General features: G+C 51.1%; 1 protein-coding gene across 1 annotated transcript in view; it reads left to right on the forward strand.

Annotated features, from left to right (window-relative positions):
- The window catches only part of DYSF (dysferlin), a 287,816-nt gene that overhangs the window by 150,614 nt on the left and 115,382 nt on the right, over positions 1–21,820 (forward strand). The window contains exons 30-31 of the mRNA XM_015406074.1: positions 16,886–16,979; positions 19,311–19,388. Of these exons, the coding sequence (XP_015261560.1) occupies positions 16,886–16,979; positions 19,311–19,388 (172 nt within the window). The remainder of the gene's footprint in view (positions 1–16,885; positions 16,980–19,310; positions 19,389–21,820) is intronic.

The following is a 21,820-nucleotide window of genomic DNA, read 5'->3' on the forward strand; positions in this document are numbered from 1 at the left end:
GGAAGAGCGCCGTCTTGCAGGCCCTGCGGAACTGTACTAGGTCCCGCAGGGCCCTGATCGCCTCCGGGAGCTCATTCCACCAAGTAGGAGCAGCCACTGAGAAGGACCTGGCCCTTGTCACAGCAAGCCTTGCCTCCCTGGGGCCCGGAATCACCAGGCGATGTTGTGTCCCAGACCGAAGTGCTCTTTGGGGTCTAATTCCAAATGCATGATGCTAGCAAAACAACTGTGTGCTATGTTTCCTGCAACGTTTGTTGCTGGGAATATAGCACACAGTTGTTTTGCTAGTTTTGTGTCACTTTTTTTACTGTGTGCTGTACCTTTGTGGCCAAATGCATGATGAGCGCGGGAGCTCTCTATCATTGGGCAAACCCCTAGTGGCTGAATTCTCTTGGAAGAAGTTTCATCCGGGGGTCAGGCTGGGGCTGGGTGTTGCCAGCCCCAAATCCAGACTTCTTTTCTGTCTCAGCTCCTGTGCTGAACTGGGGCCCCGAGAGGGACATGGAATCGAGAGCTAGGACTTGGGTCTTGAAGTACAGGGGACAGTAACAGCAAAGGCGGAAAGCCCCGCTCAGGAAAAATTCAAGGTATTTTGCCAACCCAAGCAAGGTACAGCCATTGTGTTCTCCTATGGGGCTCGATTCAGACCTAGTGAATGATGGCACAGGTGGTGTACATTGTGTCCCCCCCCCTCCGTGTCAATGGCCGGGGCAACCCAAACCCCTGGCTATCCCAAACAGTTATTGAGGGGGCATGGCTGGGGAACTGAGCCTGACTAAGTTCCAGTTTGGTGCAGTGGTTAGGAGCGCGGACTCTAAATCTGGGGAAACCGGGTCTGATTCCCCACTCCTCCCCATGCAGCTGCCGGTGTGACCTTGGGTCAGTCACAAGTTCTCTCAGAGCTGTTCTCTCAAGGGCAGTTCTCGAGAGAGCTCTCTCAGCCCCACCTACCTCCCAGGGTGTCTGTGGTGGGGAGGGGAAGGGAGAGGAGTTTGTAAGCTGCTCTGAGACTCCTTCGGGTAGTGAAGGGCGGGGTATAAATCCCATCCCCTCTTCTTCTTCTTCCTCCAGCTGGTATTAGGCCTGGCCAGTCCACAGCTCGTGACCATCCTTTTTACAGTTCTGCAATCTCTATATACACTTATTGGTAGGGTTGCTATCTCCACCCTGGGAACTTCCTGCAGATGTGGGGACGGTGCTTGTGGAGGAGGAAATTTGGGGAGAGATTTCACCTAGAATCTATGCTATACCATTGAGTCCACCCGCTGCAGCCGCCATTTCTCCAGGGGAACCAATCTCTGTCGTCTGGAGATCAGTGGTGATTCCAGGAGAACGTAGAGTGGCCAGGCAGCAGGAGAGTTGTGGGGGCAGATATGGGCAGGGCTGCAATGCTGACTGTGGTATCATGTCACTTCTAGTAAAAAACAAAACCTGGGAGCGATATAGGATAGCTCTGGGAATTGATGGAAACTCTATGGTATATCCATAGAGTTTCCAGCAATTCCTAGAGCTATCCTCTATTGCTTCTAGTTTTTTTTACTGTGTTAAATACCGGGTTCCACGGATGGTCTGACCCCAAGCCTTGTGACCAGCTCTGCTTTATTAGTGGTTCAGCAAGAACAAGACAAAGACAAAAGACAAACTGCCAGGCCAACGGCCCTGTTCAAATAGCACGCGACTCCACCCACTTCCCCAAACAACTACCAACGATAGGCCATTGTCAGAACCCTTAATTCCTCATTGGCTACCTTTAGAGTCCTGGTGGGCTATTATTCTAGAGCTCTAAACTCAGCCAGTCTCTGGTAGAAACAGTCCTGGAATGTTCCAGTCCCAATACATAAGAAGAAGAAGAAGAGAAGAGATTGGATTTATACCCCAGAGCGACTTATAAACTCATTTCCCTCCCCTCCGCACAACAGACACCCTGTGAGGTGGGTGGGCCTGAGAGAGCTCTTTCCAGAACTGTCCTTTCAAGGACAGCTCTTGTCAGAACTATGGATTGTCCAAGGTCATCCAGCAGGTGCAAGTGGAGGAGTGGGGAATCGAACCCGGTTCTCCCAGATTAGAGTCCGCACACTTAACCACGACACCAAACTGGAAGAGACCAAACCTACTGGAAGAGACATAGTGCATGGTGCTGTTTATTTTTTTCTTCAAGAAATTATCCAATGGGAATAGGGGGCAGGGAATCCCCTGCCCCACCAGGGGAGAGGGCCCCCTAGGAAAGGTCTGCATGGAGACTGGGGACCCTACCTGTTGGTGGCTCCCTAGGCCAACCCCCTCCCCCAGCCATGAGGTTCCTGGTCCAGGCCCGAAGGGAGTCCTGGCGGCCGTCCCCGTGTAGATGATCTCACGTGAGGAAGCTGCCCCCCCTCCCACCTCGGCTGTTTTCGAGCCATTAAAACGCTGTTGAGACGAAGGTTGTGAGGCAGGAGGCTGGCAGAAAGCCGCAGAGCCTGCCTCCCCCCCCCCGCCTCCAGCCTCCCCCCATTTATTTTCTTAACTAATATGCTGGCTTTCTTAAGACATTGGATTTCATAATCTCTTGGCTTTTCAGGGAGCTAATGGGAACCAAAGGCTCCAACACAAAGGCTCCATTATATTTTCCCCGACTCCAGCCTCTGGATTTTCCTTTATGCTAAATTTTGTCCTTCCCTCCCTTTTGACATTTGGACTAAGTTTTAAACAAGTTAATATATAACATTTAGTCATGTGGGTTAAAAAAAGAAAAGAATTATTTTTGTATATTCTCATTCACCTTGAGAACGGGCCAAGTTTCAGCGCCGTATCGTCTTAACGGCATGCTCCGAGGAGCGGGCCGGCCCCGTCAGTGTTCCGGAACGCGTCCTGCTGGGCTGCTGCCCCGGAGGGCCCCTGGCGGCCGGGAGCGATCGGAGCCAAGCTCCCCCCCCCCCCCGATGTTTGTGCTCACCCAGCACTGCAACCACCACTTGCCCAAGCTCACTCCAGGGCAGTGTTCCCTCTAAGCTGAGTTAGTGGAAGCTAGTTCACAGTTTTTTGGACTCCGGCTCACACAGTCCGTTGGCTCACACAGAGCCAGTTTGGTGTAGTGGTTGAGTGCGCGGACTCTAATTTGGGAGAACTGGGTTTGATTCCCCCACTCCTCCACTGGCACCCGGCTGGATGACCTTGGGCAAGCCGTAGCTCTGATCAGAGCTGTCCTTGGAAAAGAGCACTTTATCTCAGAGCTCTCTCAGCCCCACCTACCTCCCAGGGTGTCTGTTGTGGGGAGGGGAAGGGAGAGGAGTTTGTAAGCCGCTCTGAGACTCCTTTGGGTAGTGAAGGGCCATGGGGTACAAATCCAATCTCCTCCTCCTCCTCCTCCCCCTCTCCTCTTCTTCTTCTTCTTCTTCATCTCAGCTCAGGAAGGATGTGGCTCCAGAGCAAACTAATTGATGCAGGAGCCCAATCGCTCGCTCAGAACTTTAATGCCAGCAGCTTGCAAAGTAGAATTTTTGCTCACAAGACTGCACAGCTTAGAGGGAGCACTGGTCCGGGGTTGTCTTCACATCTTGTGCCTGCCCTCGGAAGTGTTATATCCAAAAGAGAGCTCATGGGAGAAGTGGGCAGATGGATGGGCAAAAAGGCATGAGTGGGGAACCTCACAAGCAACACAAGAGTCTGTATGTGTAGCCAACCTCCAGGTAGGGCCTGGAGATCTCCTGGAATTACAACTGATCTCCAGACAACAGAGATTGTCTGTTCTCCTGGAGAAAACGGCCGCTTTGGAGCACGGATTGCATGGCATTGTGCCCTTCCGAGGTCCATCACCTCCCAAAACCCTGCCCTGGTGCTGCCGGGCTGCCATTACAACTGACCTGCAGGCGACAGAGATCGGTTCCCCTGGAGAAAACGGCATGCTTTGGAAGGTGGACTCTATTGGATTAGGGTCCCTCCCCTCCCCATATCTCACCCTCCTCAGACGGCGCCCCCAAATCTCCAGGAATTCCCCAGCCCAGAGCTGGCAACCCTACCCTGCCCTCTCCAGGCTGTGCCCCCAAATCTCCAGGAATTTCCCAGCTAGATGCTGGCAACCTCATTCAGTTGACCTGGAAGGATCTGTAGTCAGGCCAAGTTGGGATGGGCAGCAGGCAGGATGGGACCGTCATATGAACATCAGAGAAGCCAGTGCTGGATCAGGCCAGTGGCCCATCCAGTCCAACACTCTGCGTCACACAGTGGCCAAGAATACCAGGAGCCACCAGGAGGTCCAGCAGTGGGGCCCCGACACTAGAAGCCCTCCCACTCTTCCCCCCCCAAGCACCAATAAGACAGAGCATCCCTTGCCCCAGACATAAGAACATAAGAGAAGCCAATGTGGGATCAGGCCAGTGGCCCATCCAGTCCAACACTCTGTGTCACACAATGGCCTGAAATACCAGGGGCCATCAGGAGGTCCAGCAGTGGGGCCAGGACACTAGAAGCCCTCCCACTGTTGCCCCCCCAAGCACCAAGATTACAGAGCATCCCTTGCCCCAGACATAAGAACATAAGAGAAGCCCATGTTGGATCAGGCCAGTGGCCCACCCAGTCCAACACACTCTGTGTCACACAGTGGCCAAAAATACCAGGGGCCATCGGGAGGTCCACCACTGGGACCACTGGTGAGCCTAATCCTAACCATGGTCCACCTGCTTTTGTAGTTGAACTGAGGGCAAGTGCGTATCTGCTGTCTCTACAGCTTTGGATGGGAGATGCCCAGGATGAAGGAGACCAACCCAGGGCCAAACTACATAGAATCATAGAATCATAGAATGTGAGAGTTGGAAGGGATCTTGCAGGTCATCTAGTCCAACCCCCTGCACTCTGCAGGAGTATAGCCAAAAGATAGCCCCACAACACACCCGAAAGATGGTCGTCCAGCCTCCGCTTGAAAACATCCAGCGAAGGAGCATCCACCACCTCCTGAGGCAGTTAGGAAGTTTCTCCTGATATCCAGACGGTATCGACTCCCTTGTAATTCCCACACATTAGATCTAGTTTTGCAATCCGGAGCAAGAGAGAATAGATCTGCTCCATCTTCTACATGACAGCCCTTCGGATATTTGAAGACTGCAATCACGTCCCCTCTAAGCCTTCTCTTTCCCAGGCTAAACATCCCCAACTCTTTCAGCCTTTCCTCGTAAGACTTGGACTCCAACCCTCTCGCCATCCTGGTTGCCCTCTTCCGGACACGCTCGAGCTTGTCAACATCCTTCCTAAAATGTGGTGCCCAAAACTGGACACAGGACTCCAGACGAGGCCTGACCATAGCAGAATAGAGCGGAACGACCACCTCCCATGACCTGGACACAATGCTTCTGTTAATGCATCCTAAGATTGCATTCGCTTTCTTCGCAGTCATATCGCACTGCAGGCTCATGTTCCTAGAGAATTGCTTAACGTGGTAATGTCAGTTTCTGGTCTGTACACGGAGGTGACATTGCCATGTTAAGTGACTTTCTAGGAATTCCACCAATTAATGGTATTTATCATGAAGACTTTAGAAGTTTGTAGACCACCACTCAGCATGGTGGCATCACTTCCTTCTCCAATATGGAGCTACTACCTAGAAGTGACATCGCCACATTGCACAAATGGCCCCCCCTCCCCGTGCCCCACCCCTAAAGCTCCCACCATTCCCATGTGCCTCCGTCTGGCTCTCAGCCTCCCTTCCTGACCACTTGGCAGGCACATCTGATGACTGTTCTTTGTTTTGGCCGGCTTGATATTAATAGTTCTGTTTTGGAGCCATTCTGTACGGCCATCCGTTTTCTCTCCCCGACTATAATTTCAAATCAGGGTTCCTCTGGATAAACTAAAAACCAATTCACAGTTTATCACATCTTTAAACACACAAACACGCTGTGAAACGGCTGCAGTAGCCAGAAAGAATGATCCTACAGAAAAGCTCACAGAAGGAGTTGGTGGAGTGGATCTTCTTGCCTCCCCGATCCCCAGAAGCCCCCCCCTGTACACTCCAAAAATCCTCTGCTGCGGGTAGAGAAACCTTAAAAGCCAAATGCGTTCCCTTCCCCTGACATAACTTTCCTGCTAGTTAGTTAAAACTGATCCTCTACAAGGTAAACTAAAGTGCGCCGTCGAGTCACAACAACCAACTCATGGTGACCCCGTAAAGTTGTTGTTGTAGTTGTTAGTTATTAGATTTATTAATTGCCCTATCCCAGTTTATGCCGGGCTCTGGGCGACGTACAAGACTTAATGTCATAAAAATACAAAAGATTAAAATTCTCTCAAGGACAGTTCTGGAAAGAGCTCTCCCAGCCCCACCTACCTCACAGGGTGACCTTTGTGGGAAGGGGAGGGGAAAGGAGTTTATAAGCCGCTCTGAGACTCCGAGTGAAGGGCGGGGTATAAATCCAGTCTCTCTCTCTCTCTCTCTCTCTTTTTTAAAAATGTTTTTTTTAATTGTTTTATTTCATAAAACATATCCAACACCAACACCACCCGTGTGCGACTTCCAGGCAATAGAGACATAAATAAATTTCCATACAGTATTATATCACAATCAATCTCAATACAACTCTATTACTCTATTAACCTTCCATCTTAATCTTCTTTTTAATTATCTCGGGGTATTTTTTGTTTCCACATTCCATCGAGGTCACCCCAGTTTCACCCCACACTTGTCCCGGGATAAACGGATGCTTTTATAATCAGGGATAAATGTAAGTTGTTGTGTCACGAGTTGAACTCTGATAAAACCAGGGATGAGATCCAACTGCAGAAAGGACCAGCTGAGCTAGTGGATCCCATTAGAGCTCCATGCACGACCACGATGATGACTCTTCAGAAAGGAAGGGAAACGAAAGAGAACCCTCACTCGTGCCTCCGCTCGCTTGCAGCCAGATGAGCTACCCACTTTTAGTAGGGAGCAGTGTTATTCAGGTTCGATTTCTGCTCCTTCTCCTATGGTACTACAACAGGCATGCACATGCGAATGAGCTTCAGTAAAAGGAAGTTTGATATAGGGTTGCCAAGTGTTACCTGTATCCGGAGCAGGGGACTCCCGGCTTGCTCCGGGAGTGTGTGCACATGCGCAAAGCACATGTGCGCCGCTGTCAGCAAGCTGCCAAAATGTTCTTTTCCCATGCGCATACCTTCCTATGCACAGATGCGCATACCATTCCCTATGGCTAATTGCCGTTCTCCTGCAAACTGCACTGCGTATCTCTCAAGGCCGCTGGAGGAGTCGCTTAGATCATTGCTTTGGCTTTAGGCAGGCAGAGCCGTGGGAAGCTCGTACCTGTTGTGCTTTGGGTAGCAGTTAGTTCCCAGGCCTAATGGCGTGCGGGGGAACCATAGTAATTGGGTAACGCTCATACGAATGTATTATAACTGTTTTGTGCATAGTTCACCCCTCATTCCTAACAGTGTTCCTGTCCATGGATCTCCAGCTTCAATAAAGTAAAACCTTCTTGCAAGTGTGTGCTTCCATTGTTGCTGAGGGTCCTGACAGCCGCACGCACATCACCTGGAAGTGACATGACGATGCCGGGCATGCTGGGGGCGGGGCCAAGACCATCCGAGGGAAAACCATAGAGTGCCCGGCATTGTCACGTCACTTCCGGGTGACGTGCACGTCGGGGTGGGGTTCCCCCCGGGGCCCGATCCGCCGGCGGCGAGGAACGGGCCTCTGGGGCGGGGTTTTCCCCGCCCCCCGGGGGACTTGGCAAGCCTAGTTTGATATCTGTAGCAATCCGCTGGCTTCAGGAGAGTTTCAGAGGGTGGCCGTGTTGCTCTGCAGTAGGACAACTAGGTTGGAGTCCAGGAGCACCCGAGAGGGCAGTAAGATTTTGGGGGCAGGAGCTTTCGAGAGTCAAAACCCCTGTTGTCAAATATGCTACTTTGGCCGTTTAATGAGACTTACACTCAGGTCGCCTATACTCGGGATGGCTTGGTGCTGAAGGCCAGAGGCGGACCGGTCTTGTAAGCATTGAAGGGGGTGTGACTGGCCTCAGTCCTTGTACTATAAACACGCAGGATTTTACTTCATCTGATAGTTGTCTTCAGTCTGTGATGATGATGATGATGATGCAGGCTCCCCAAGTACTTACTGTGATTCGACGGGGGACGAAGACGTCTTCGCAGGATCATTCCTGTGGGGGCATCAAATGTGCCGCACCATGCCGTTGCCAGGAAGTGATGCCGGGCGACGCTCTGGCAATGGGGCCAGCCCCATTGCCAGAGCGTCACCCAGTGTCACTTCCTGGCGACGGCACGGTGCATTACAAGGAGAAATGTTCCGGCCAGGGAGCATGTGTCCCTCGCCGGATTGAGGTAAGTACTTGGCAACCCTATGATGATCATCATCTGTGATGATGATGATGTTGTTGTTGCAGGTGTTAGCCAAATCGCCTTAATTTAATAATAAATCTGGGGTATTATTAGTATTAAATGGCAGTAGGCATTAAATATAGGATCAGACCTGTGTATACAGGAGTTTGATCTCCCAGTCCCAGAAAGAAATGCAGAGGCTAGATTATAAAGCAGTGATTTCTTTACTGAAGGATTCTTAAACAGACAAACATAAAATCAAGCATCCACATACACAATACAGAACGAAGAAAGCAGAGGTGATTGACAGCTAATCGAGGGGTCAGTTATGGGATGACACTACCTGTCCCAACGTGCAGAGGTCCACGAAGAAAGGATTATGGCCTAAGCCCCAGAGGTTTAGGGGTGGGCTGCCAGTTGGCATCAGGGCAGAGGCACACGGTCTGAGGCCATGTGCCTCGATGGATATAGACATTGGAAAACAAGGCAGACCAGTGGAAGGCCTTGGGGGCTGGTCTCAGGTGAGAACAACAGATTAGCTGGGCCAATGATGAGCCCCAGGGGTGCGTGGCATCAGGATGGGCAAGGCCTAGATGTGACCAATGGGCTCTCAAACTCAGGCTTTAACAAGAGAATCCAGGTGTTGGATGACTGTACTGGGGCTAGCTGAATGGATTTTATGTCCATTGATGGTTCTGCCAAGGGAGTTGAATAGGTTCCCAGATACAGACAGAAGATAGGAGATGGGTCCCTGATTAGCGTCAGGAAGGATTGTTAATAATTTGAATGTTTGATTGGTTTATCTCAGTATCCTGAGGGATGGAGCAAGGAAGGACAAAGAATTCACACGTAGACCCGGGACCACACTGAAGGGCCGGTTGAGGTACTGGGGACAAGAGGGCCATTCGCCAGGTGGCCTCTGAATTGCCTTTAGAAACGCAGATGTCTTACCTGGTGGAACTGCCATTGTTTCAGTTTGGTGTAGTGGTTAAGTGCATGGACTCTAATCTGGGAGAATCAGGTTTGATTCCCCACTCCTCCACTTGCAGCTGCTGGATGACCTTGGGTCAGTCACAAGCTCTGGCACAGCTGTCCTTGAAAAAGAGCAGTTTGTGTCAGTTCTCTCAGCCCCACCCACCTCACAGGGTTTTCAGCCGCTCTGAGACTCCAAGTGAAGGGCGGGGGATAAATCCAATCTCTTCTTCTCTTCTTCTTCATATGCATATCTTCCTGGGTGGGGGAGAAGACTGGAGGTTTGCTCTGAGGGTTGCCTGGTTGCCAACTGAATATGAAATCCCTTTTTGCAGAGTCCTTGCAGGCTGACTCTGCGGCTCAAGCCGCGAGTGCTTGACCTTTCGGGACTTTGGTTCAGGTCAGTAGTGGGGTGCCCTTTCTATTGGGGGCTACCCGAGAGTAAAGGCAGTACCTCTGGCAACACGGGTGGCAGGGAGGAACTCACCCCGGGCCATGCAGCATCTCTCCACCTGCCTTGAACACTCTGTGCAAATCACAGGCCATCTCCAGCCAAGATCTGGGGATCCTCAGAGGCTTCCCTTTGGGAAGAAGAAGAAGAAGAAGAAGAGGAGATTGGATTTATACCCTCCGGCCCTTCACTACCCAAAGGTGTCTCAGAGCGGTTTACAGACTCCTTTCCCTTCCCCTCCCCACAACAGACACCCTGTGAGGTCGGTGGGGCTGAGAGAGCTCTGATAGAAACTGCTCTTTTTCAAGGACAGCTCTTATCAGAACTACGACTTGCCCCAGGTCATCCAGCCAGGTGCGAGTGGAGGAGTGGGGGAATCAAACCCGGCCCTCCCAGATTAGAGTCCGCGCACTTAACCCCTACACCAAACTGGCCCCGTGAAGAAGGGATCATGGCCCTGTTTGCCATGGAGCCAGTTTGGTGTAGGGCAGAGACGTGCCGGCCAGTGGTTCCCCATCAGTTTGTGTTTGTCCTAGTCCTTTTCCGTGGGCTGACCCTCTCAAGCGGTGCGTCCTTCCACGTGCAGCATGCAGACCTGAGCAGGCGGTGTGCCCGCCGCCTGGCTTGGAGAGGGGGCAGACCCCACGGCACAGCGCTGGCTCTCGGAAGACCTGGCGCCCAGCTCCGAATTCTCCAGCACAGTAGGTCATCCTGGACCATCCCCAGATGCCTCATAACTTGGGATTACCGGGTTCCTCCTCTGTGGTTCCTGGGCTGTTTTGCGGAATACTTTTCTAAACGACTCTGCCAGATTTTTGCAGCTTCTGGAGACTGGCCTTTTCCAGCGCTCCAGGGCTTCCTTTCGAAAGAGCGGCTCGACCTCACGGGGCCAGGCCTGCGTTCTGAGCTGGTGTCTCATTCCCAGCCGTGCCCCGAAAGAGAGGGGGAGAGGAGGACTCTGCCCCCCCCCACACACGGGGCTTCTTTGCAGCCCTCGATCCCTAAAGGAGCTGGTGCCGCTGCGCCCTGGTTTCCTTGCAGGGAATTTGTGCTTTACTGCAAAGCGCTTTGCCTTGCGTGACAAGCTCTTTCCTTGGAATGGGAACTCCCTGGAGGTTTGATGGTGGCGCCTGGGGAGGCCTCAGGAGGGTTCTGTGCTATAGTAGAGACCTCCTCCTTCCAAAGCAGCCATTTTCTCCAAGGGGACTGATCTCCAAGGGGATTGAAAGGCTGAGGGACTGGGGAATGTTCATGTCTGGAGAAGAGAAGGAGAAGAGAAGAGAAGAGATTGTATTTATACCCAGCTGCCAGTGTTCCCTCTAAGCTGAGTGAGTGTGAGCTAGCTCACAGTCTTTTAGCCTCCAGCTCACACATTTTTGCCTTAGCTCAGGGAGGATGGCTCCAGAGCAAACTAATGTATGCAGCAGCCAAATCGCTTGCTCACAACTTTAATGCCAGTAGCTCACAGAGTAGAATTTTTGCTCACAGAACTCCACAGCTTAGAGGGAGCATTGCCTGCTGCCCTTCACTACCCAAAGGTGTCTCAGAGCGGCTTACAAACCCCTTTCCCTCCCCACAACAGGCACCCTGTGAGGTAGGTGGGGCTGAGAAAACTCTAACAGAAACTGCTCTTTTTCAAGAACAGCTGTACCAGAGTTATGGCTTGCCCAAGGTCATCCAGCAGCTACCAGTGGAGGAGTGGAGAATCAAACCCGGGTCTCCCAGATTAGAGTCCGCGCACTTAACCATGACACCAAACTGGAAGGGGTCCTACAGGCCATCTAGTCCCACCCCCTGCTCAGTGCAGGATCAGCCTAGAGCAGTGGTGGCGAACCTATGGCACGGGTGCCAGAGGTGGCACTCAGAGCCCTCTCTGCGGGCACGCGTGCCATCGCCCCAGCCAGGCCCAGACCGTCATTAAAGTGTCGAATTCTCTGCCAAATAATTTTAAGTAAATGACAGCATTTGGGATTGCTTTCCTTACTTTGTTTGGATCATCTTAAGTTAATGTATGAGTTGTTTTTTCTAAAGTAAAACCTCAGTATTCAGGTTAAATTGCCGTGTTGGCACTTTGCGATGGGAGGGGGAGCTCACCACCAGTGTTCCCTCTAAGCTGTGGGGTCTTGTGAGCAAAAATTCTACTTTGTGAGCTACTGGCATTAAAGTTGTGAGCAAGCAATATGGCTACTGCATAAATCAGCTTGCTCTGGAGCCCTCCTTCCTGAGCTAAGACAAAAATGTGTGAGCCGGAGGCTGAAAAACTGTGAGCTAGCTCACACTAACTCAGCTTAGAGGGAACACTGCTCACCACCTCCCCAGGCAGCCGAGTCCACTGCTGCACAACTCTGACTGTAGAAAAATTCTTCCTAAGACCCAGCCAGTCCCTTCCCGCCCTGAATTCAAGCCCATGATTGCGAGTCCTCTCCTCTGCTGCCAACAGGAACAGCTCCCTGCCCAGCTCTAGGGAAAGTCCTTCAAATACTTCAAGAGAGAATCAGAGAATCGAAGATGAAGAAGAGGCGGCGGCGGAGGAGGAAGAGGAGGAGATTGGATTTATACCCCATGGCCCTTCACCACCCAAAGGTGTCTCAGAGCGGCTCACACACTCCTTCCCCTTCCCCTCCCCACAATAGACACCCTGTGAGGTGGGTGGGGCTGAGAGAGCTCTTGACAGAAACGGCTCTTTTTCAAGAACAGCTCTGACAGAACTACAGCTTGCCCAAGGTCATCCAGTCAGGTGCAGGTGCAGGTGGAGGAGTGGGGAATCAAACCCGGTTCTCCCAGATTAGAGTCCGCGCACTCAACCACGACACCAAACTGGAGGTGGAGGAGGGACAGGATGGCTCTCTTGAAGGATCTGAAGGGCTGCCCCTTAGAGGAGGGCAGGGAGCCGTTCCTGTGGGCAGCAGAGGAGAGGACTCGCGAGAATGGGTTTAAATTAAGGGTGGGAAGGTACCAGCTGGATCTTAGGAAACACTCTTTGACAGTCAGAGTTGGACTCAGCTGCCTGGGGAGGTGGTGAGCTCCCCCTCCCTGGCAGTCTTGAAGCAGTGGCCCCTGCTTGTACCATACTTGCCTCTAGTAGCCCATGAGACCAACAAGGTTTCCGGGGTACTAGTTCTGGAGAGTCAAAGCTCCCTGCATCAGAGTGGTGACCCTCGAAAGGCCAATCTGGTGTGGTTAAGAGCACAGACTCTAATCTGGGAGAACCGGGTTTGATTCCCCACTCCTTCACATGCAGCTGCTGGGTGACCTTGGGTCAGTTACAAGTTCTCTCACGGGCAGTTCTCTCACGGGCAGTTCTTGAAAGAGCTCTCTCAGACCCACAGGGTGTCTGTGGTGGGGAGGGGAAAGGAAAGGCGATCGTAAGGCGCTCTGAGTCTCTGAGTGAAGGGCGGGGTATAAATCCAATCTCTTCTTCTATTCTTATACCCCGGAACTCTTGTTGGTCTTTAAGGCACTTCTGGACTCAAATCCTACTGGAGACCAACTTGGCTATGCACCCTACCCACCGAAACCAGCTTGTACCGTACGTGTACAGTATGCACTTGATCTCTCTTTATACATGCATTGAGTGGTTCTCATGTGCTTGAAACCCCCCAGTCGTGCAAGTCCAGACCCCTGGCTTCATTTGTAAAGTGAAAGAGTGCTGATTCTTTTTCACAGGTCGATGTACACACATGCATGCAGGGTGTATGTGTGTTCCCTGCAACATGTGAGCAGGGTTTCTGGGTCCTTTTCTTGGATGTCATTTCTGTTGTAAAATAGTCAAAAATTGTTTAATACTTAGACTATTTGATGGATCTTGCTCTATTGGAAAGAAGAGAGTTCTTTGCTTTTAAAAATACTTTATTCTAAGGGAAAAGGGTTCACGGGATTACTACAAATCAACATAACACTAAGAGCTACATTTCTATGCTGCCTACAGACAAAACAAGCACACACGTAATGGAGGAGTTCTCTCCTTCTTCTTGACCCCTAGAAAGGAAGTCACCTGAAACAAATGACCAATCTGCATCAAAGTAGAAGCTACTTTTCCCGGGCTAATTCCCCATTGGCTCAGTGCCAGGTATCCCTTCCAGGTCAGTCTAAACAATAGCAAACTAGGAATACAAGTTAACCCCATAATGACTGAATCAGACCTTGTAAACACATACATTTCCAACATTTTCACCATCGCTTCACTCTCTGCCTTAGTCTTGACGTGGTAGGAACGGGGTCTGGCAGGTGGGCACTTGACCCATTAGTCTGACTTCAGACATAGCTTGATGCAGTGGCTGATGAAGAAGAAGAGGAGGAGCAGGAAGAGATTGGATTTATACCCTGCCCTTCACTTGGAGTCTCAGAGCGGTTTATTTATTTATTCAATTTATACCCCGCCCTCCCCGCACATGCGGGCTCAGGGCGGCTTACAAGGAGGCACAAGCCAATATAAAAACATATGTAAAACCATTTAAAATCATTACAATACAATAACATTATCATTAACAAAAGTGCTCTGAATGTTCTAATATAATATTCCACAAGATGGTGTACTGCTCTACTATTCAAGGTTATCTGTTCCGGAAGACGCTGATGTTCCTTCTTCCAGGGCCAGGTATGATGGAACGATAATGATGGTAGTGGCGGCTCCTACTCATACACCTGGCGGAAGAGCTCCGTCTTGCAGACCCTGCGGAACTGCACAAGATCCCGCAGGGCCCGGATCTCCTCCAGGAGCTCATTCCACCAGGTAGGAGCCGCCACCGAGAAAGCCCTGGCCCCAGCCTGTCCTCTTTGGGACCTGGCATCGCCAGGAGGTGTTGGGTCCCAGAACGTAGTGCTCGCGGGGGAACATATGAGGAAAGGCGTTCCCTTAGGTAAGCTGGACAATCTCCTTCCCTTCCCCTCCCCACAACAGACACCCTGTGAGGTAGGTGGGGGGCTGAGAGAGCTGTTCCTGAGAACTGCTTTTGAGAGGACAGCTCTGAAGGAACTGTGACTGACCCAAGGTCACACCAGCAGCTGCATGTGGAGGAGTGGGGAATCAAACCTGGCTCTTCCAGATTAGATTCCGTGCTCCTAAGCACTACACCAAACTGGCTCTCCTGTCCTTGTACGGACTGTCCATAAACTCAGAATCTACCCCCAAGCTTCAGTGCTTGAAATTCAAGACAAAGCAGCAGAGAGCAGCAGCGGAAGGGATGGGGATTGGGGGACTGGTGGTGGTGGTGGGGATGCCAAACGGCAGACCGTGCAGGCCCGTTTGGCCAAATCCAGACGTCTTTGTGCTTTGGCACTGCCGGAACTCCCCAGAAAGCTTCCAAGCCCAGCGTCTTAACCCAGCGCTTTTGGAAATGTTGCAGGAGCCATGGTTGAACTGTTCACCTGGCACTGGGTCTTCCTTCCAGCAAATGCAGCCAGAGAAAAGGTTTGGGGACACACACAAGCAGGATACGGGGAGGGGGAGGAAGAGAGGGGCAAAGGAAACTCGGGAGACTTGCCTCTAAAACATCCACATGACCTAATTATTTTAAATGGATGGCGCTGCAAACTCCAGGGTTTCCTGTGCAGCAGTATCGTGGGTAATTGCTATTCCTGATGTGGTTTCTGGAGGACTCTCTGGACCACCTGAGGTCCTGACACGTTCCTGGGACCAGGCAGGGGCCTCCCCCCCCAGGTGTCTGGAAAAGCCATCTCCAGACATCTGATAATTGGCAATATTGAAAGATTGGTTCCACATTAATTCAGAAAGCACGGGCCTGCTTGTAGTGTGGCTGCTGCAATGGAGAGGTGATAGAAGTCCCTCGCCCCAAGTGCTCAAATGAGTCTCCTTTTGATTTTGTGGCGCCCTGTTCACAGAAGTTAGCTTCATGAATGTTATTGGCCAGGAGCAGGGGTCATTTCCTGCAGGAGCACACAGGAGCGGAGCTCCGGCAGTAAAGAGCCCAGGGGGTGGGCACATGCAACAAGCCCCACCCCCTGCTCCCAGCAGCCCTCAGTCAGAGCAAGAAGCAGCCAGGTAAGTTGCAGAGCCCCCCCCCCCCGGCCCCTAGTCCAAAACAGTCCAGTGACACCTTTAAGACCAAGTTTTATTTTACTTATTTATTTATTCTTTGGATTTGTATCCCGCCCTCCCCGAAGGCTCAGGGTGGCTAACAGAGGCATAAATGCCAAACTGTAACAATAAAAACAGTATAAAATGCAATAATACAAGTATTACAATTAATTAAAATTAGTAAAAATAAGTTTTTGGTGCTCCGATACTCCGAATAATAAAACCAAGATGGTATTCTGGAGATGTTTTAGCTAAACAACAGCAACAATATATGTCCCCACAACCCAGTTGTCCACTAGGGACATCCCGCACCCTCGATGATTCCCGTACCTGCGGTAGTAGAGTGCGGTGATGAAAAGGCGTTGGTCAATCATGTGTCCCCCCCTGTAGTCGTCTCTTTTGTAAACTGAAAAGCCCCAGAGAGTCTTCAGCCTTTCCTCATATGGAAGGTGCTCCAACACCCTCAGTTTGATGTCGTGGTTAATCTAATCTGGGAGAACCGGGTTTGATTCCCCACTCCTCCACTTGCACCTGGCTGGATGTCCTTGGGCAAGCCATAGTTCTGATAAGAGCTGTTCTCTCAAGGACAGTTCTCTCAGAGCTCTCTCAGCCCCACCTGCCTCAGAGGGTGTCTATTGTGGGGAGGGGAAGGGGAAGGAGTTCATAAGCCGCTCTGAGACTCTGAGTGAAGGGCTGGGTATAAATCCAATCTCTTCTTCTTCTCCTCCTTCCCCTCCTTTCTTCCTTCTTCCTTCTTCTTTTGGTGAAGTGGTTAAGGGCGCAGACTCTAATCTGGGAGAACTGGGTTTGATTCCCCATTCCTCCTCCACTTGCACCTGCTGGATGACCTTGGGCAAGCCATAGTTCTGTCAGAGCTGTCCTTGAAAAAGAGCACTTTCTCTCAGAGCTCTCTGAGCCCCACCTCCCTCACAAGGTGTCTGTTGTGGGGAGGGGGAGGGAAAAGAGATTGTAAGCTGCTCTGAGATTCATTTGGGTAGTGAAGGGTGGGGTATAAAGTCAATCTCCTCCTCCTCCTCCTCCTCCTCCTCCTCCTCCTCTTCCTCTTCTTCTCCTTCTTCTTCTCCTTCTTCTCACCATCTTGGTTGCCCTCCTCTGTGTTCCTCTAGGGTGGAGTGACAGACGATAAGAGTGACGATGGGAAATCAGTATCAACGCTCAACTTTGGCGTGAATCGGCCGACCATTTCCTGCATATTTGACTGTAAGTGACCCCTGCTGGGAGCCTGGCTTTTTCTCCGCTGTGCAAGAATACTGAATAGGCCCAGAAAGGGACCAGCCGAGAGCCAGCGGAGCTGTTCCACCCCAGGCTTTTGGCTGAGACGGCGGATGTCCAGAGGACACTGGCCTCCCCTGCTCAACCGGTCTCCTTCCCTTTGCGGCGTCCCTGCATTCGATATAAGGCCTCTGTCTGTGAAGGGTCATCAACTTCCCCCATATCACAAAGGCAAAGTCTAAGGGGGGGGGGCAGGGATATCAAAGAAACGTCCAGTCCTGATCACTGAGGGCATGGATTGAAATCTTAAAGCTGTAAAAGCCGATCTTCATTCCAGGCTGGTTAACTTCTCTAAATACAGGGACATACAGTGATCCCTTTTAAAAAACTTGAATAATGGTGCCGTAAGACAACGTGCCACCACACCCTGATCCATAAGCCCATCCTTTCTGAACACCCATTCCTTCAGCTGGGTTTTATTCCTTAATAGATCATCAGGAATTGAAAGTTTCAGTTGAATTGTGGCCAACTGGTCACCTAATCTCTTGGAGGCTTTCAGGTGCAAACTAAAACTTAACACACACACACACACACAAGATCACAGCATGTCATGGAACATGACTTAGATCCAGATGATCTAAAAGTGACAGCTAGGAGGTCACATGATACCTATGGTTGCATCATATCTGCAGATGTCAGAATGACTAAGCAAATGTACAGTACTGTACTGTGATTGGTCAACATGTATATATATTGCAATGAGTTCTTGACCAAGTAGCCTGCCTTATGGTTGTGTTGTTAGCGAAGCAGTTTGTCAGTGAGGATTCTGAACTGCTGCAAGCTGTGTGTATGTATATAAGCTCTGTAAATAAACTGTAAATACTCTACCACAACAACTCTGCTATCTTCCGGCTTCAAACACCGTTACTGGCACCCTCCTTGGGCAGGCCAGGGTGCGACACCAATTTGAGCCACTTCTCATAGCTCACTGTGCTATGAAAACACCATGGGACAACTAAAGCCCTTGTATTTAAGACAGCCAGCACTGGCACACCCCTTGGCAAGGTGTCTGCCTTACAGGCCCTGCGGAACTGCATAAGATCCCGCAGGGCCCTGAAGTTATTTGGCAGAGAGTTCCACCGGCTTGCCTGGTTGAGGACAGCCGGGTATCTCTAGGGCCGGGGAACACCAGTAAGTTATTCTGTGAAGAGCATAACGCTCTCCCGGGGGTGCTCACGGAGGAGGCGGTCCCGCAGATACATTGGTCCCAGTCTGCTCAAGACCTTAAAGGTCAAAACCAAAACCCTGAACTTAACTCGGTGCACCACTGGAAGCCAGTGCAGCCGGTGCAGCACAGGTTGAATATGCGCAGTCCGTGGTGTCCCTGTCAGGACACACACTGCCGCATTCTAGATCAGTGGGAACCTTTAGCACAACTGGATCAACTTGGGACTTGAAACCTACCAGAGGGGTCTTTCTTAGGGGATCAGGCTTACCCAAAGCTTGGTTGTCTGGGGTGGGGACAGGACCCAAAGGTGGGCCTTTACTGCCGCCACTCCCCCCACCTGCGGACTGCCTGTAGCTGAGCCAGTTTGGCGTAGTGGTTAAGTGCGCGGACTCTAATCTGGGAGAACCAGGTTTGATTCCCCACTCCTCCACTTGCACCTGGCTGGATGACCCTGGGCAAACCGTAGTTCTGACAAGAGCTGTTCTTGAAAAAGAGCCATTTCTGTGGGAGCTCTCTCAGCCCCACCTACCTCCGAGGGTGTCTGTTGGGAGGGGAAGGGAGAGGAGTCTGTAAGCTGCTCTGAGACTCCTTCGGGTAGTGAAGGGCGGGGTATAAATCCAATCTGTTCTTCTTCAGTTTGGTGTAGTGCTTAAGTGCACGGACTCTAATCTGGGAGAACTGGGTCTGATTCCCCACTCCTCCACTTGCACCTGGCTGGATGACCTTGGGCAAGCCACAGTTCTGACAAGAGCTGTCCTTGAATAAGAGCAGTTTCTGTCGGAGCTCTCTCAGCCCCACTCACCTCACAGGGTGTCTGTCTGTTGTGGGGAGGGGAAGGGAAAGGAGTTTGTAAGCCGCTCTGAGACACCTTTAGGTAGTGAAGGGCCATGGGGTATAAAACCAATCTCCTCCTCCTCCTCCTCCTCCTCCTCCTCCTTCTTCTTCTTCTTCTTCTTCTTCTTCTTCTTCTTCTTCTTCTTCTTCTTCCCTGGCATAAAGATCTCCTGGTTCTGAGAGTTCAGCCAGGGAGCTGCTTTGGAAGCCTGGCCATGACGCTAGGTGAATTTTCTCCTTTGTTTTCCATGTTGCAGACGGGAACCGGTACCACCTGCGCTGCTACATCTATCAAGCAAGGGATCTGGCTGCCATGGACAAAGACAGCTTCTCAGGTGAGCTTGCACGCAGGCTGCCCTCCCGAACCTTGCAGTTGTGGACCTCTGCCGGCCGGCTGCCATACGTATCCCAGCATCAAATGCAACGCCGGTATCAGGCCCGTAGCCAGGATTTTTTCAGTCAGGGAACATTTAAATTTCTTAGGGGGCACTGGCTAATCAAATTAATTCAGGGGAGAAGGCCGTGATGCCCTGGGCTGGACGGGCAGTCAGGGGGCATTGCCAGCAAGTCAGGGGGCCTAGCCCCCCTGTTGCCCCACTGTAGCTATGAACCTGGCTGGTATCATTTGGCTCCAGTTTGACACAGCAGGGGTGGTGTTGCTGTTCTACACACATGCACACATGCCAAACAGCAGCCTCTGGGAGGTTCTGCCAAGGAAGCCGGAGGAGTGCACCCGTTCTCACCCAGGCGTGACAGTCGATGTAGGTCGCCCGTGACTTTGCTTTGCCTGGCTGCCAAGCGAGGGGCTCCCTTTGGGGGAGACGTGGAAGGAGTGTTTCCATCCCACTTTGCCTTCTGAACTTCAGGCTCCGATGAGTTCCGGAGGTGGAACTGGCAGAACATCCAGGTCTTCTGCTGCCCCAACAGGACAGGCCCAGAACCGGCAAAGGGGAACATGAAGCTGCTTTAGACGGTATTAGACCATTGGTCCACCTCCGTTAGTATTGTCTGCTCAGACTGGCAGCAGCTGTCTGGGGCTTTCACTGGGGAGGGGCTGTGGTTCAGTGGTAGAGCTTCTGCTTGGCATGCAGGAAGTCCTGGGTTCAATCCCCAGAATCTCCAGTTAAAGGATCAAGGAGTATTAAAAAAAAAATATTGAACATTTTTGTGCTGTAGTAGATCCTGTGAAACCCCGGAGAGCCACTGCCAGATAATACAGACCCTGATGGACCAATGGTCTGATTCAGAGCCAGTTTGGTGTCGTGGTTAGGAGCACAGACTCTACTCTGGGAGAACCGGGTTTGATTCCCCACTCCCTCCACATGCCGCTGCTGGTGTGACCTTGGGTCAGTCTCAAGTTCTCTCAGAGCTGTTCTCTCAAGGGCAGTTCTCAGGAGAGCTCTCTCAGCCCCACCTACCTCCGGGCAGAAAGTCTAAGTGACGCCCTGTGAAGAAATGTCTTTTTCTCTCCTGGGGGGCTGGGAGCGAACCAAATCTCCCTTTTGTGTCTTAACAGGTTCCCCCCCCCCCTGGGCTGGGAACGGAGTGGGTGGGGTGGAGTTGGTGCAAGGTAACCTGTATACATATAGAAGAAGAAGAAGAGAAGAGGAGAAGAGGAGGATTTATACCCTGCCCTTCACTTGAAGTCTCAGAGCGGCTTACAAACTTCTTTCCCTTCCCCTCCCCACAACAGGCACCCTGGGAGGTGGGTGGGGCTGAGAGAACTCTCCCAAGAACTGTCCTTGAGAAAACAGTTCTGACAGAACTTATGACTGACCCAAGGTCACACCAACAGCTGCATGTAGGGGAGTGGGGAATCAAACCCGGTTCTCCCAGATTAGAGTCCACGCACTTAACCACTTCACCAAACTGGCTCCTATAACCTGTATACATATACTAATATGCATGTATATAATATGTATACATATACTAAGCTGTATACATATACTAATAGATTTAGCTAGAGACATTGGGGTAGGGTCTCTCCCTCTTCCCCTGCCCTAGCAGAGAACAGAGATTTGGAAGACTAGAATGCTAGATAATCTCCAGGAGTATTCTCCAGAAAAACGCTGCAGGAAACGCTTCCTTGACCTGGCCTGGCTGGGTCAGCGGGGTGGAGAAACAGAGATGGTACAATCTCCTTGCAAGAGGAAGGCAGTCTCTGGGTGCTGAGGACATGATCGCATGCAGATGTCTCCTCTGGAAAGGCAGCCCTCTCTGATCATGTGCTTGCCCAGAGACCTACAGACAGCTGCAAGATAATGTCAACTCTGCAAAGATTTCTAACATCCTAAGTTTAAGGAGCCTGTCCTATTTTAACACCTGATAGGGCCTGTATAGTGAGAGGGACAGAGGATTTGCTTTTTTACCCATTCCTTTTGCTTCCCTTGCTTAAATCTGGAGCAGTGCTTAAAGTATGCTTGTGAACATTTTCCCTTTTAATCAATACTTTATAACTTATGATGCTGGCAGTGGTTGTCTATACCATGTAGACCTCCACCGTTTTGGACACATATTTTCCTCTTTTTCAATTATTTTTTTTAAAAAAACGCACACTTGGACTTCTCAGTAAGATGGCAAATTGTAAGCAAATGTGCTTCCTGGCTTCCAACCTGGGACACTGAACTCAAGAACAATACTTGGTCTGCAGAAAGGAGTCGGTGGCAGTGTTCCCGGAGATGGTGTTTTCAGTTTACTGGGAAATATCCTTCATCAGGTCTGAGAAGCGGCTGTTGTTGTGTGTAGAAAATGATTTGCAGCTTCTCAG

Source organism: Gekko japonicus, unplaced genomic scaffold, assembly GCF_001447785.1.
Source record: "Gekko japonicus isolate JY-2015 unplaced genomic scaffold, Gekko_japonicus_V1.1 scaffold561, whole genome shotgun sequence".
NCBI classification, from domain to species: Eukaryota; Metazoa; Chordata; class Lepidosauria; order Squamata; family Gekkonidae; genus Gekko; species Gekko japonicus.